At 58.0% G+C, this 14,723-nt stretch overlaps 1 protein-coding gene across 3 annotated transcripts; it reads left to right on the top strand.

The window, feature by feature from the left end:
- The first annotated feature begins 222 nt into the window (after positions 1-222).
- On the top strand, positions 223-14,584 carry U2af2 (U2 small nuclear RNA auxiliary factor 2). Of its 3 annotated transcripts, none has more exons than XM_004999796.4 (12): positions 223-1,214; positions 4,564-4,699; positions 5,308-5,352; positions 5,619-5,722; positions 5,955-6,106; positions 7,354-7,470; positions 8,388-8,526; positions 11,653-11,732; positions 11,807-11,929; positions 12,157-12,255; positions 12,478-12,726; positions 13,939-14,584. In XM_004999796.4, exons 1-12 carry the CDS (start codon positions 1,166-1,168, stop codon positions 14,071-14,073), a joined length of 1,428 nt encoding a protein of 475 aa, XP_004999853.1. In that variant the 5' UTR covers positions 223-1,165; the 3' UTR covers positions 14,074-14,584. The 3 variants fall into 3 exon arrangements, with proteins under 3 accessions (XP_004999853.1, XP_003461710.1, XP_063108403.1); XM_003461662.5 differs by having other exon boundaries at positions 229-1,214; positions 12,157-12,243; XM_063252333.1 differs by lacking the exons at positions 223-1,214; positions 4,564-4,699; positions 5,308-5,352; positions 5,619-5,722 and adding an exon at positions 6,703-6,762 and having other exon boundaries at positions 5,979-6,106.
- The last annotated feature ends 139 nt before the right edge of the window (positions 14,585-14,723 follow it).

Below are 14,723 nucleotides of genomic sequence, written 5' to 3' on the forward strand. Positions count from 1 at the left end.
GGGGCGAGAGTACGCTTATGCGGTTGCCAAGGCAACCAGGCGACATTGCCGCCATTATCAGTCCAGACTTAAGCACCTTCGCGCATGAGTACTGTCTACTTTAGATCTCTTTTTGGCTCTCGCAGCAGCGAGAAACCGCGCCTAAGACCGGCCTCTACGCGCAGGCGCGAAAGACCGTCCCCCTGCCTCCTTTGCAACGTGCGCAAACGCATAAAAACCGCGCTTGCAACCTCCGCAGCAGCCGCGCGCATCCCTCACCGGCTGGCTGCTATTGTCTTGCGCACCTTCGCAGGTCTTCCGAGGTCGGCCCTTTTTGTCTGCTCTCTTCACCTAGAGAGACACATGCCGAAAGCTGGGACCCCGCCCCCTTTTCTGTATCCCTTCTCCAGACCCACCTCACCTCTGTCCTCCCTCTCTATTCGGTTCTCGAAGGCGGAAGGAGCCGAATTGTAGACGGAAAAACCCGAAATTGTCCCCTCTGAGCGAAGGCTTCCCGAAGCAGTGGCGGACGGAGCCGAAGTTCCCCGGAAGGGGTGGAGTGAACGAGTGGAACCTCCGGAAAGACCCGAAGCTTGGGATCGATCGTAGTCTCTAGAGGAACCCGTGGTGGAGCTCCGGAAACCTTCGGAAAGTACTGAAGTGTTAAACGGTTAGAATAGTCGGAAGTGGCCGACTAGTGGCTCAGAGACGGCAAAGAAGAGACGCGCTAGTCTTTGGACAAACCTAAAGACTGGGAAGGTTTGAACTGTAGGAACAGGAACCCTTAGAGGGAGCAAGGCGCAGAGGAACGTGAGGACGCGCGGAACGCTGAGTCGCTAATCTCCGAAAAGTTACCGAAACCTGAGAAGCCGGTGAAGCCCTCACTTCGGGTGTTTTCGGAAGCAGCCGAAGCCTTCGCCTGCGTACTCTGGTGGATCGTCCGGAAATAGCCGACGCGCTTCGGAGCCAGGCTTGGGGGCTAGGGGCCGCTCGTTGGGGGACGGGCAGGGCGAGGGGGCGGAGCCGGGGCGGGGCGGGCCGCTTGGGGCCTTGATTAGGTAGGCGACGAAGCGCCGGCGGCGGCCGGAAGTATCCGAAGCCAGCGGCGGAAGTAGCCGAAGCGGCCAGAGCGGGCGGGCGGCAAGGCAAGGCAAGAGGTGTTCAGGCCCTACGCGGCCGCTTCAGCATGTCGGACTTCGATGAGTTCGAGCGGCAGCTCAACGAGAATAAGCAAGGTAAGGGCAGTGGGGTCGCAGGGTGGCGGTGGTGCGGCCCCTGGTCTTTCTCCCGGCCCCCCCCCGCCATTTTCCCCTGGCGTCCCCCTCCTCAGGGCCGCGCCGTGACCCCCCCCTCCGCGGCGCGCGCCTGGTTCACGTGACAGCGGCCTTCCGCCCCGCACGGCCAGGAATGGGGCGGCGGGCGCGGCCCGGGCGCATGCGCGCCGCGGCGGCCCGCACCCACGTGGATGCGGCGGAGGCAGCACGGGGGACGCAGCATGCGGTTGCTTAGGTTCACAATTTCCCCATTTTCGGGGAATAGAGAAGCTAGGTCCGTGGCTTGGCCTTTTTCTCCCGCTGTCTGGGCGCTTCCGCTTCCGGTCGGGCCTTAGGCCCTGTCTCCACGCCCCCTTTGTTTCCAAGATGGCGGCGGGGACGGCCGCTTCCCCCTTCACGTGGACCGTGCGACTCGCCTATCCCGCTCGGGCCTTACGGGCTCCCGGCCTGATGCTTCCGCCCGGCGGTGGCGGTCTCTTGTCCCTTGTGGAAGGAGGTCTCTGTATTGTTTGTGCCTCGCACAAAACGCGTGGCGATGTGCAGCCTCCGTCCCCCGTCTTCCTAGCTCCAGAAGGCCCAGAGTCTGCTCGGTCCTAGGCTCAGGGTACTTAGATTCAGCTTCTTGATCCGTCCTGCAGACAACAAGAGCCGGCCCATGGGTCTTTGTGCGGTCCTGCCGCAGGCGGACTGGTCCCATACGCTGAGAAAGTGAGGGTCATCTGCAGACGTTTTAAGCTGCCCGCCTTGTCTGTGTTTTGGTGTGAAAGTAAAAAAAAAGTTTAGGAGTAGAGTCCCAAGTTTCTTGGCGCACGAGGCTTGAGATGCCGGTGCTGCAGTGGTGGGGGCGGCGGAGAGGGACTCAGAGTCCTCCTTTCGACCCAGGCTTGAGTCGGCAGGAGGAGTGGGTGAGGAGATACTGTCTGGAGTAGGAGTAACAGTGAGCGTGTGTGAGCAGTCTTTAGGTGGTGGAATACGTAAGAAGAGTATGGGCTTTGACGTTGAATACATCTGTGTTTACGTAAATAACTGCGGTGTTGTGTAGTAGTTGTGCTCTTAAACGTTTTGGGTTTTTTTCCTCAAGATCGTCGTTCTGCATTTTGGCACAAGGCTTTGAGAGGGTTAATAAGGAGGCTGGTGGTAGTTGTAGTTAACATGTGTCAGGCAATTAAGTTCTGCGTGATTTTGTTAAGTGAATTCGCTGGGGACAAAATTTTTATTGGGAAAGGAACTAAGGCTCACAAAGTTCAATTTCGTTATTTGGTCTTTTCTGGTCAGACATAGGAGCTGAGATTAAGTGGGATAACAAGGCATGTATGTAATGGCTTTGCCCATACCAAGTTCCTAATCAGTGAAATTTGTTTTTGTAAGATGGCACATTTAGGAAGGCAGTAGAAAATTAGGTCATTGGCTCTCCCATAGGTGTAGCATTAGGGTTGGGCAAGGGCAGGGAAAGTTGCTTTCCAAACACGGATCAGCCCTCAGAACACCTAGGTGGGACACACATGATCCTAGTTTAAAGAAGAGAAAACCAAGTATTAGAGGGCAAATTGCATGGTTTTGTGCAGAGTTGTGACTGCCACGTGAAGCTGGTCCTCGAAGCTGTTGAAGGTGGATCACTTTGGTTCTCCTGGGCTGTCCCTGCCGGTGTTAGGTGGGCTGAGACTTGGCACATCTGGCTTGGTGCTTTTGCTCCCACCACCATCTGGGCAAAAGAAGCTCCCTTTGTGGTGGTCTGTATCCAGTGGCAGCTCTTGCTGCTGCAAAGGAAGTTCTGCCTCCTTGTCACCTGTCTCTGGGTGCCTCCTAGCCAGCCTCTCTTTCAGCTTCAGGCTCTTCTTTATCTGTGGTCCAGGTACCCAGTGGAGATGGTACTTTCTTTCTGTGGTTCTGAGGCTGCCAGAGCCAGAAAGGCTCAGGAGTCGCCAGCTTGTCTACAGTGACACCACAGATCCCAGTACCCCACTCTGTGGCTAGTCCCGGTCTTTGGTCTTTGAGGATAAAATTCCACTGCCAGAGGGTGGGGTGTTCTGCCTGAACTGCCTCCAGGAATACAGCCTGGGGCTTAATTGCCTACTTTGATCTTACAGAGTCTGAATTTAGGTTTTACTGCTTGTGATCTGTGTGGCCTTCCTTGGACAGGTTGTGATCTCTCTGCCTCTGTGTGTGAGTCTCCAGCAGTGTTCTCCCAAAGCAGCAATGGGGTTTAAGTGTAAATAGAACTCTTGAGTGTAGATTTAGGTTGCATGAAGCCTCCCAATGTGTGACCCTTGCCTTTGGTTTTTCTGAGTGTTAGGGATTCGAATTGAGGTGGATTTACAAGAAGTTCATGCTTGCTTCTGTCAGTGAACTGTATTGGCCTAACATTGTGGTGAAGCTGGTCTCCTTCATTATCCTCTCCTCCTGGCATTTCCTTCCCTACCCTTGTTCTTAAAAGAGTTGGACTTCTGAGCACATGCCTGATAAATAGTGAGAAGTCAGGAAGTGGCGTAACTGCTTGCTGCTTAGCTGCCACCGTGAGGAGGGCGCTTTCTGCAGAGAGCAAGGGACCTGTGGGCCCAGAGGTCTCTGTGTCAGGCTGGCAAGGCTGTGCTGTTTTCCCATGCTGCCTCAGTGAGGCTGAGGAAGCTGCATCTCGTGGATCCTGGTGGGACCTGAGTCCTTGCTGTTGCCCTTATTGCACGTGGTTTGAGGGAGTGGGGCTGAAGATTGTGTGCTATAGGATTTTGCCCTAGCTGAGGCTAAGGCGGTCTATTCTTGCAGTAGGAGACAGATTTTCGGGGGGGGGGGGGATGCTTCTGCATTATTCACCTGGCCCGGAAGGGACAGCATTGAGTTTCCCAGCTTCCTGGACTTACCAGATCCTGCCTGGCCTTCTCCCTGGGGTCTGAAGGTGGGGCTGAGGGTGCCTGCAGGTTACAGAGGTCTTTCCTGAGGGGCCATTGGGTCCCTTCAGGAGAATATCACTGGGTCTTTTGATTCCCCACTGTCTAGCCCTACCCCTCTCAGGGACGGCCCTAGGGTCAGGTCCCTCAGCCCTCGAGGGGGACCAGGAGGCTCTGTCTTCTCTGGCTCCTCAGCTCTTCTTGAGCATCCTCAGGTATACTGCACCCCTGGGGCATTTCCAGGCCCTGTCTCCTTGTCCCCTCGAGTCCTTGGGGACACCTGTGTGGTGCCAGGAGGCTATGTGTTCACTCTCCTCCTCTGCTGTATCTTGTACCCCTGGGGGGTGGCCTTCCTGGGTGCCCAGCGTGGGTTGGGCTCTTCTCGATGACCTCTGCTCATGCTCTGCCCCCTTTCCACCTGTGCCCAGAGCGGGACAAAGAGAACCGGCACCGGAAGCGCAGCCACAGCCGCTCTCGGAGCCGGGACCGCAAGCGCAGGAGCCGGAGCCGAGACCGGCGCAACCGGGACCAGCGCAGTGCCTCCCGGGACAGGAGGCGACGCAGGTAGACTGAGGGACCTGGCTAGGAGTCAGGCATTTGTCCCGGTGGGGTGTAGACCCTGGGCTCCTCTCAGGGTGCTGGTTGGGAGTGGGCAGGTACCTGCGCTGTGGTCTCGGATCTCACCTCTCTTGTGGGCACAGCCTCTTGCTGTTATTTGTAGGGTTTCCAAGGCAGTGGTCTCCTAGTTGGAGACAGGAGCAGATTCTGTCTTCAGGGCAGGGCTGTGCTTAGGGGCCTCCTCTCCCTTGTCTGCTGGGAGAGGGACCCTGTCATGCGTCCGGTCCAGGGACATGAGTTTTGTTACTCGGCAGCCTCCTTCATTGTCCCCATCTGTTCTGTCTTTGTTGGTGAGGGTGGGTGGTGGGGAGGGTGCCTTGCACTGTCTCAGTTTCTCTGGGGGGGTGGGTCTGTGCACCCTGGGCTTCTTCCTTACTTCTCTGTCCTGGAGGTGTAGGTACTTGGGCGTGCTGTGGGACAGGGCTGAGTGGGTGTGCTGAGCAGCCCTGTCCAGCTCTGGGGATCTGGGTGCTCTTGGGGGTGTGTGTGTGGCATGTGGGGAAACTAAGGGTCCCCAGTCACCCCTCCCTGAACCTTTCCTTCCCACCCCTCAGCAAACCTTTGACCAGAGGCGCTAAAGAGGAGCACGGTGGATTGATGTGAGCTTCTCCTCCTGCCCCTTCTGCCCGAGTCCACTCTCTTCTTCCTCATGTCCCCTGCACCCACCTGGCCCCATCCACCCTGGCCCAGCACAGGGGAAGAGTCCCCTGCCTGGTGCTGCCCAGTCCTCTCCCTGCTGTGGGAGTGGTGCTTCCTGGGTGGGGGGAATGGGGAAGCCTGGGAATGGGGAGGGGCTTGTAGATGGCACCCCACTTGTAGTCAGTCAGACTGAGGTGGCCCTGCCCACTCTTCCTCCCCTTCCCAGCCGCTCCCCCCGCCATGAGAAGAAGAAGAAAGTGCGTAAATACTGGGATGTGCCTCCGCCTGGCTTTGAGCACATCACCCCAATGCAATATAAGGCCATGCAAGGTAGGCCCTGGCCCAGCCGCCTACGGCCTGGTGGGTGGGAGAGCAAGGTACAGGTGGGCACACCGTGTTGGAGGCCAGGCTCAGGGCAGCAGTGGTTCCTGAGTGCTGCTCTGGTGCTGGGTCTGCAGGAGGTCCTGCAGACCTCTGCGCAGAGGAGGTAGACTTTTTGGGATGGGCCAGGGGGCCCCCAGAGCTTGGGTTGAGGGTTGTGTTTTTTTCTGCTCCTCCTCAGCTGCTGGTCAGATTCCAGCTACCGCCCTCCTTCCCACCATGACCCCGGATGGTCTGGCTGTGACCCCAACGCCAGTGCCTGTGGTTGGGAGCCAGATGACCAGACAGGCCCGGCGCCTCTATGTGGGCAACATCCCCTTTGGCATCACTGAGGTACTGCCCTTTCCCTGCCCCACCCTCTCCCCATTCCCTACCCTCTCCCCATTCCCCTACCTTGTTGCCCTCCCTTTCGTCCCCTCCCCCAACCTGCACGGGTCAGACTCTGCTCCTGCAAGACCCCCCGGCCCCCTCCCAGACGGATGATGGAGTTGAGCCAGCCAGGGGCCGGGCTGGGGGTGGCCCCTCCCTCCCTTCTCTTCCCTCTCCCATCTCCCCTCCCACCCTTCTCCAGCAACCCGGGATCAAACACACACAGAACCAACCTCCATGTGGTACCTACGTGTCGGAGAGACAGAGGGCGACTCAACACGCGCGCATGCGCGCGCACGCGCACACACACGCGCATACACACACACACACACACACAGACACAGACGCACGCCCTGCAGTGTTTCCTGATACACTCTCCTCTTCTGCCGTCTGTCCCCATCCTCTCCCCTACGTCCTCCCATGGTCGCTGTTCTTAATTTTTGATTGCCCTGACCTCCCCCTCCCCACCGCTCCTGCCCTCCCCGGCCCTCTCCCCACCCCTTCCCGTGGCACCCCTGAGAATCCCGAGATCAAAGAGTTGTTTCCATTTCTCTTTAAAGTGAAATATTGTGGGGCTGAGATCCCTCGTAGCAACAAAAAGTTTGCTACCATCGTCGAAGGCAAGTAAGGTCCATTCTGACTTTCTCAACCTGCACTTTGCTACATTTGATAAACCAGCCCCCGGACTCCAGGGCCAGGTCCCTCCACATCACTCTTTTCTCCTCCCCTCCCGCCCCGCCCCTCCCGCCCCACACTCACCTCTTCCTCCTTGCTGTCTCTCTCTTGCTTTCCCTTTGCCTGTCCTTTTCTCTGGTCTGCTGATCTCATGCCATTTCATTGTCCTGTCTGCTCTGGGCATCTATTTGTTTCTCCTGTTGTTCCTCGTCTCCTGTTCTTGCCCTGTTGTTTTCTTTCTTTTTTTATCCAAACTGTCTTTCCATCGGGCCCCTGTGGCTCCCCTCACACCTGTGTCTGCTGCCCTGTGGCTCCATCTTCTGTCCTCATCCTTTGTGATGGCTTCCTCCTGTGTCTTATTTCTCTCCTGCTTTGGTTCCCACTATTGACCTCTGCCCCTCACCTGTGCTCCACTGTCCCACCCTGCCCTGCCCGTCCCACTCCCCTCACCCCCAAACCCTCTGTGTCTCCCTCTCTCACCCTTCCCCTCCTCTCTCCACCTCCCTCCCCGCCCCCTGTCTCCTCTTCCTCTGCAGGAGGCCATGATGGATTTCTTCAACGCCCAGATGCGCCTGGGGGGGCTGACCCAGGCTCCTGGCAACCCAGTCTTGGCTGTGCAGATCAACCAGGACAAGAACTTTGCCTTTCTGGAGGTGAGCTGGGTGGTTGGCGTGGGGCCAGGTGTGTTTGGTATGGGGATCCCTTCTGTTTCTTGCTGGGTTGGTCCTCCCTTCACTGCTCCTTTCTGGTGGTCCTCTGTGGGCCATTCTCTCTTGGTGCCTGGAACTCCTCTTGCCTGCACGTCCCGTGCTGCCTCTTCTGTATCCCAGTGTTGTGCTCTGGACATGCTCATGACCTCCTGGGACATGCTGTGCCCCTCTTGCAGTGGAGCTGAGATGGGCAGATACATGTTTTCTGGAAACAGGGATTAAACCCAGAACTGTGCACTGACGCCCTCTTAAATTTTTCTCTTTGAAACCAGGGATCGAATTCATGAGCTTGCACTGTTTATACAGTGAGCTATGCCTCCAGCCCCTTTGTTTGGTTCTGTTATTTTGAGATAGGGTGCTCATAAGTTGCTCAGGCTGGCCTGGCTCAGGCTCCTGGCTACCTCTGGGAGCGTAGGGTGTCTGGCATGCATCACCAGTGTTTAACCGTCTTCCACGGTGGTGTCTCAGATTGCTGGGAGAGGGACTTGGGGTTTCAGCGTTCAGCAGGGCAGGGCACCATTTCCAGGAGAGGCCTAGGAGGCACAGTGCGGTGGGAGCTCCTTTCCACCACACACTTGCTCATCCTTGTCCTCATCATGAGCTCCTTGAGTCACACTGTTTCATAGTGTGTCACTTCTCTGCAAAGCCAGTCAGTTCTTCCCTTTGTTATTGAGCCTCCCGTGCGGCTCTCAATCTATATCCTTGCGATTGTGGTGTCACGTTGGCCACTGCTGCTGTGTTGGGTGCTGGTGTCTCTGCTGCCCAGTGTCCAGGGCAGAGCCCGTCATGGGTGACTGTTCATGGGAGTGGAAGGAACAAGGACACTCATCTCTCACTGTCCTCCTCTCCTGTACCTTCAGTTCCGATCAGTAGATGAGACTACCCAGGCCATGGCCTTCGACGGCATCATCTTCCAGGGCCAGTCGCTAAAGATCCGTAGGCCTCATGACTACCAGCCATTGCCCGGCATGTCGGAGAACCCCTCAGTCTACGTGCCTGGTGAGTAAAGAGTGGCCAGCCTGTGCCTCCGGTGTCCTCCGAGCAGACAGCCTGGCCCAGGAGACAGGAGCTGATGCATAGCTTGAAGGTGGCGGGACCAGGACCAGACCTCTGTGGTGCCCCTGGAAGGGTGGGGTTCAGCCTGGACCCTGCTTCCTCGTGGGTGTGTGGCCCTGGGACCTGTCGAGCACACCTGTCCAGGACCCCGCAGACTGTGCGCCCAGGTCCTGGGGGCGCTCTTGTGCTCTTTGGTTCCCCGTGGCTGTGGCTGGAGTCCTGGCTCTGAGCCGCCCCCCTGGGTGAGCCAGTGTTTGCTCTGGTGGAAGGGAGTGGTCGCCACTGTCCCGTGGCAGCTGAGTGAGCGCTGTGTGCGCATGGGTGTGCGTGGCTGCTGTCTCCATGCCACCTGGGAGTCCCAGAGGAGGCTTGTGGTCTATGGAAGCAGTTGTGGGCTGTGGTTTGCCCACCTGTGGTAGGCACAGCAGGCGTGAAGGGGGCCTTAGGCTCACTCAAGACCCCCTAGCCTACAGGAGGCCAGTAATGCTCTAGCCAAGAAAGGGAGGCCGGTGTCTGCCCATGGGCAGTCAGCACTGAGGGCCACTGGGAAGACAGAGGGAGCTCTTTGCTTCACAGAGCGGGTATGGGGAGTACAGAGGGAGGCCTGGCCTGGGGCCAGGTCCCAGCTGCTCATGTTTTCCATTGTGAGTTGGGTAAGTTCTGTGGTCTCTGTGAACTCAGTTCTCTGGGTGGCAAGTCAGCCTAGCACTCTGCACGCTGCCTAGGGCCCGTTTCCCAGGTCACGCTGCATAATGTCTTTGTGCCACTTCCTGTAAACCTAGTGCCCTGTGCGTGATTATATGAGAGCTGACCACTTGTCGATGTTGAGCGTGTGTCAGGTGCCTGTGCCCCGGAATGTCGTGTGGCACCTTTGTTCTTGCTGACACTCTGTACGAGGGTAGCCAGGTAGGACTTGGTAAATCTCTTGAGTGGAGATTCATGGGCAGGTGGCCAGGCCTGTCCGTTAGGTGTTGTCTAGGATGAGAGAATCAGGACAGAGTGACCCACAGACCCAACACTATTTCCGAGGTAGCTGTTTACTGAGGAAGTGTGCAGTGATGGTTTCATTTCATGAGGGGAGAAAGGGAGGGGGTGAATGATAAGGGCTCCAGGTCACGGAGTCATTTCCCAGGCCAGGCAGCTTGGCCCCGGAGTGCCCACCCAGCTGCCCTGCGGTGCTTCCGGTATGATTTATCTGGGAATAGGTGCTGCAAGCCAGGGCATAGTTGCTGGCATTGCATTTGCTGAGTTGCAGGCCTTTGCACACAGAGCCGGTACAAGTACTCCCCAGTCTCTGGGCTGTGACTGCCCAGAGATGTACCTATTTTGCCTGAGTTGGGCAGACCACTACCACTTGGTAGTAACAGGAAGTGATTCTGTAGGCAAGAGCTTGTGGTGGTGCATGCCTGGAATCTCTGCACAGGAGGAGGCTAAGGCAGGAGGATTGCAAGTGCACGTCTTATCTTGGATGGTGGTTTCTCAGAATAAGAAAGGGCTGGGCAAGTAGCTTAGTGGTAGAGTATCTCTGGGATTGGGCTGTAATGCAGCCCCCTACATGGAAACAGGTGTGTTGAGCTTCTGTTCCTTTCCTTTTCCTACTCTGTAGCTAGGACAGAGAAGAGGCATTTGGTAAAATGTAGCACACTGCTTGATTAGAAAAAAACAATTTCTGGAAACTGAAGAAGACTGACTTCCCTCCCCGTGTTGGTAAGGAGGTCCTCCGTGCACGTGACGTGGCGCAGTGTGGGAGGTGTCCCATGACGCCTGCCTTGACCTGCCTGTGTGGACACGGGGCCCTGTGCAGCCTGGGGTCATGCCTGTGCCTGTGCCTGTGCCCAGTGTAGTGAAGTTGTGTTGGTGGTGGTGCAGGTTTCACCGTACAGTTAGTCTCCTCTGTGGTGGCTGCTGTGTTCTCCCGAGAGCCTGAGGTTGGGCAGCCTCAGTGGGTGGCACTGTGACTTGGACCCAGGGAGCCAGACCAGTGCCTTGCTGATGGTGCCTCTCTGAGATGCAGTGCAGTGGTGGGGAGCCTTGACTTGGGGTGATTGCTTTGGTCTCCTACTGGGGACATAGGTGGGGGCTCAACCTGCAGTGGCACTTGTGGAGATGCTTGTCAAGGTGACTTCTGGACACACCGAGATCATAGGTGGACAGAGCTTGATGTGCCTGGTCTGTGGCCCTCACTCCGGGACACTTCTGTGTGGATCTAGGCCCAGCACCCTGCCCCACTGTGTTGCCCTCTATGCTGGGTGCAGCTCTGGTATAGCTCAGGGCCATCCAGTCTGACCCCTGCATCTGTGTGGGCCCTGGAGAAGGGTGTACTGGAGATGAGAGCCCGAAATAGGTTCCCCATTTCCTGTCTTGCTCCCCAGCACCAGGGCGGAGGTGGGATGAGCCAACAAGTGCGGGAGATTGCAGAGAAGTGGGGACAGGCTGGGGGGTGCTGGGGGCTTTCGGATCATGTCTGATGGGCAGCTCCGAGACTGCTGTGCAGTGCTAGGTTGAGTTGTGGGGTGGGCACCCATCTGTGTCAGTTCACTGGGGAGGGTAGGACGCATATGTTAGCTCACTCAGCTGAGAGGGCCACGCTGTAACATGGGAGCCCTCAGGGACTTGCTGTCAGCCAGCAGTTACCAGGGAGCTCGTTGCAGCAGCCAGACTCCAGCAGCCATGCCCCAGGGTGCTCTGTGGGATCATTCCCTGCCCTAGGAACTGTGTGCAGATCTGCAGGGTGGGATTGGGCTCCTGCAAGCAGGGGCGTGATCTGCGGCTTGAAGAGTCTCAGCTGTGTACTGGAAGCTGAGGAGACATGCTGAATCCTGCAGGGCCGGCAGCGTGTAGGTGTGAGTGGTCAGTTGCCCACAGGGCTTTCCTGCAGGATGCTGCCAGCTTGTGGGCTGGCTGGGTCTGGGCGACGCAGCATGTCTGTCATTGCACAGGTGTCATGTGTCACCCTCTGATCGTTGAGACTGCGGGGGATGAGATGGACGTGCGCTCCTGGTGTGGATGTATCTAGGTCTTGGGGATATGCCTGTGTCAGGATTGAAGTTCTTCTCCTTTCTCGCTTAGGAGTTGTGTCCACTGTGGTCCCTGACTCTGCCCATAAGCTGTTTATTGGGGGTCTGCCTAATTACCTGAATGATGACCAGGTGAGCACCTCCTTCCACCTGCCCTCCCTCCTTCCGGCTTGACGGGGCGCTGACCGCTTCCCGGCCTATTACAGGTGAAAGAGCTGCTGACATCCTTTGGGCCTCTCAAGGCCTTCAACCTGGTCAAGGACAGTGCCACGGGGCTCTCCAAGGGCTACGCCTTCTGTGAGTACGTGGACATCAACGTCACCGACCAGGTGAGCCTGGGGGTCTGGCTGCCCACCACGTCTGCCCTGTCCAACCTTGCTGTTTCCAGCTGCAGTGCCCTCCAGGGATGGGGTGGGAGGTGGCCGCCCGAAGGAAGACCGTACTCTCACCTCCTTTGCCATCCTGTTTCCCCTCCGATGCCCCGGTCTGGGGGAGGAGCCGGGCTACTGGGCTTTGACTCCCTTCTCCTGTCCCCCTGAACCCCCACCTGCCACAGGCCATTGCAGGGCTGAATGGGATGCAGCTGGGGGACAAGAAGCTGCTGGTCCAGAGGGCAAGTGTGGGAGCCAAGAATGCCACGCTGGTGAGCCCCCTGGCACGTCACCTTCATTGGCTAGGGGGCCTGGGCTGGGGGATGGTGGGGTGAGGCCTTCCTAGGTTGTCCTGGAGGGTGCTTGGGGGTTCTTGGGCAGGGATGTATAGGCATACAAGTGGAGGAGCTCGGGCCCCTGGGCAGGCCACAGAGGGGCACAGGCTTGAGCAGTGGGAGGCTGCTCGGAGCCCACTGTAATGGCCTTGCCTGCCCCTGGCCCCACAGAGCACCATCAACCAGACTCCTGTGACCCTGCAAGTCCCGGGCCTGATGAGCTCTCAGGTGCAGATGGGCGGCCACCCGACTGAGGTCCTGTGCCTCATGAACATGGTGCTGCCTGAGGAGCTGCTGGATGATGAGGAGTATGAGGAGATTGTGGAGGACGTGCGGGATGAGTGCAGCAAGTACGGGCTGGTCAAGTCCATCGAGATCCCTCGGCCCGTGGATGGTGTGGAGGTGCCCGGCTGTGGAAAGGTAACAACCCCCCCAGCACCCTTGCTCTTCCCGTGCCCTGGGCCTGTGTGAGTGGCAGGCCCAGGGCTGACACCTAGGGCTGTGTCGGGGCAGCGTGGGTTCTGAGCCTGGCCTTGCTGTTCTCTGGTGCGACCTTGTGTCTGAGCTCAGAGGAAAGTACACACAGGAAGTCCCAGTGTGTCTGTGCAGCCTTGGGGTTCGGGACCTCTGCACTGTGCCAGGTGCATGATGGAGGCAGAGGGGAGTTCGGGGAGGGGGAGGCTGGTGCTTACCTGTCCCCTTGGTGTATCTGTCAATGGCGTTCTTACTTTGCTGTGAACTGCTCTGCCCCCCTGGCAGAGGAACTTCTGGGATTGGCATGTGGGGTGAAGTGCTGCTGGGAGGGGAGGAGAGAAGGGCTGCAGTGGGCACCTCTGGAGTCAGGACTGGGAACAGGAGGAAGAGACCCATCCTGGCCTCTGGAATCGGCTTACTGGTGCTCCTTCATTGCGCCCTGCTCCTGCTCTTAGTTTAACACTAGGAATCTCAGCAGACACACTCATCAAAGGTAGTGGTGCATCCTGTATCCACACCGTCCTTGGCACGTGTTTGGCTCTTTTGGGTTTGTTGTTGATTTTCTTGTTTTATAAGACAAGGCCTCACTATAGAGTTCACATTGGGCTTGACCACTCACTGTATCTGAGGTTGGCCTCAAATGTGGGGCGGTTTCCTGCCTCAGCCTTCTAAGCGCATTTGTGAGTTACCTTTTTCTTTTTTAAAAAAGGAAGTTGCCATTTCTTCTGGTTTTTTTTTTGTTGCCTGGGGATTGAAACTGAGGCCCTGCATGGCAGCCAAGGGCCCTCACAGAGTGGCACCCCCAGTGTACCTGCTGAGTGTCCAGGCTGGCCTTAGCTTGGGGTCCTCCTGCTTCAGTCTCGGGAGCTGTTAGAACTTTGTTTCTGAAGTGAAGCCATCAGGCTGTGCAGGGTTTGCCACATAGAAGCACAGGTTCTGTGTTCTCTAAGTGGGTGGTGCAGGGGCAGGGCCTTGAGTGCAGCTTGATTTTGAGCTCGTTTGCACCCCATGTCTGGTGGCTGCTAACAGAGCAGGGGTGTAGGTGGTGGGCCTGCCCGTTTCACCACACCCAGCTATGTCTGCCTGGCTGGCTCCTTGGGTCTGGGCCTGGTGGTGCTGGGACGAGGCTCACCGCCTCGTGTTCTCTCGTTGCCGCAGATCTTTGTGGAGTTCACCTCCGTGTTTGACTGCCAGAAAGCCATGCAGGGCCTGACCGGCCGCAAGTTCGCCAACAGAGTGGTTGTCACAAAGTACTGCGACCCCGACTCCTACCACCGCCGGGACTTCTGGTAGAGGCGGCTGGAGGGATGGCGGGCGGCGGCCACAGAGGCTCCCAGCCTGAGTCACCCTCTTCGCCTCACCTGGAACAGCAGAGCACGGCATGGCACGGCAGGCAGGAGTGACAGCAGTGACGCCACAGGAGATGGAGTGGCAGCGGGGCGGGGGCGGGAAGCGCAGGCCCAGCGGGGCGCTGCGCGGGCTGGCAGGCGGGCAGGGGCAGGGGCAGCCAGGCAGCCGGCTTCCTCCCCGCGGTAGGAACCTAGCGTGTTCATAGCTCTTGGCCAAACGCCTCTGTTGTCCCCGCTCCCCGCCGCCCCGCCCCCTCTCCCTCTTCTCTCCGTCCTGGTCCTGGTTTCTTACGTAGCTGCCCTTAGTCTCCGCCCCGCCTTTCCGTCCTGTCTGGTCCTGTCTGGTCCCATCCCGTCCCGTTCCCGCCCCGCGGCCCCGGCCCGGCCCCTCCTCTGTGGCAGTTTCATAATTTGCTAAAAAGAAATTTGCTCATTAAACATTTTGTTGTATTTTACTTCACGGACTGCGGTGTGTCTGTGCGTGCGCTCTGCCCGTCGGATAGGGGCGGCTGTATCGGGGCACTGCGGAGGCCCGCGGAAGTGACGCCGAGGCCCTCGTGACGGTAGCGTTTGCGCCGGAAGTGATGCCACTGG

The sequence above is a fragment of the Cavia porcellus genome, unplaced genomic scaffold (assembly GCF_034190915.1).
Source record: "Cavia porcellus strain 051 isolate PalLab524CR breed Dunkin Hartley unplaced genomic scaffold, mCavPor4.1 scaffold_7, whole genome shotgun sequence".
NCBI lineage: Eukaryota > Metazoa > Chordata > Mammalia > Rodentia > Caviidae > Cavia > Cavia porcellus.

What these genes read in the sequence shown, in the direction of transcription:
- U2af2 (XM_004999796.4), top strand. Translation starts at nt 1,166, where the DNA reads ATGTCGGACTTCGATGAGTTCGAGCGGCAGCTCAACGAGAATAAGCAA. An exon ending in GCTCAACGAGAATAAGCAAG is followed by an intron (nt 1,215 to 4,563) that starts GTAAGGGCAGTG and finishes ACCTGTGCCCAG; the next exon opens with AGCGGGACAAAGAGAACCGG. An exon ending in GCAATATAAGGCCATGCAAG is followed by an intron (nt 5,723 to 5,954) that starts GTAGGCCCTGGC and finishes GCTCCTCCTCAG; the next exon opens with CTGCTGGTCAGATTCCAGCT.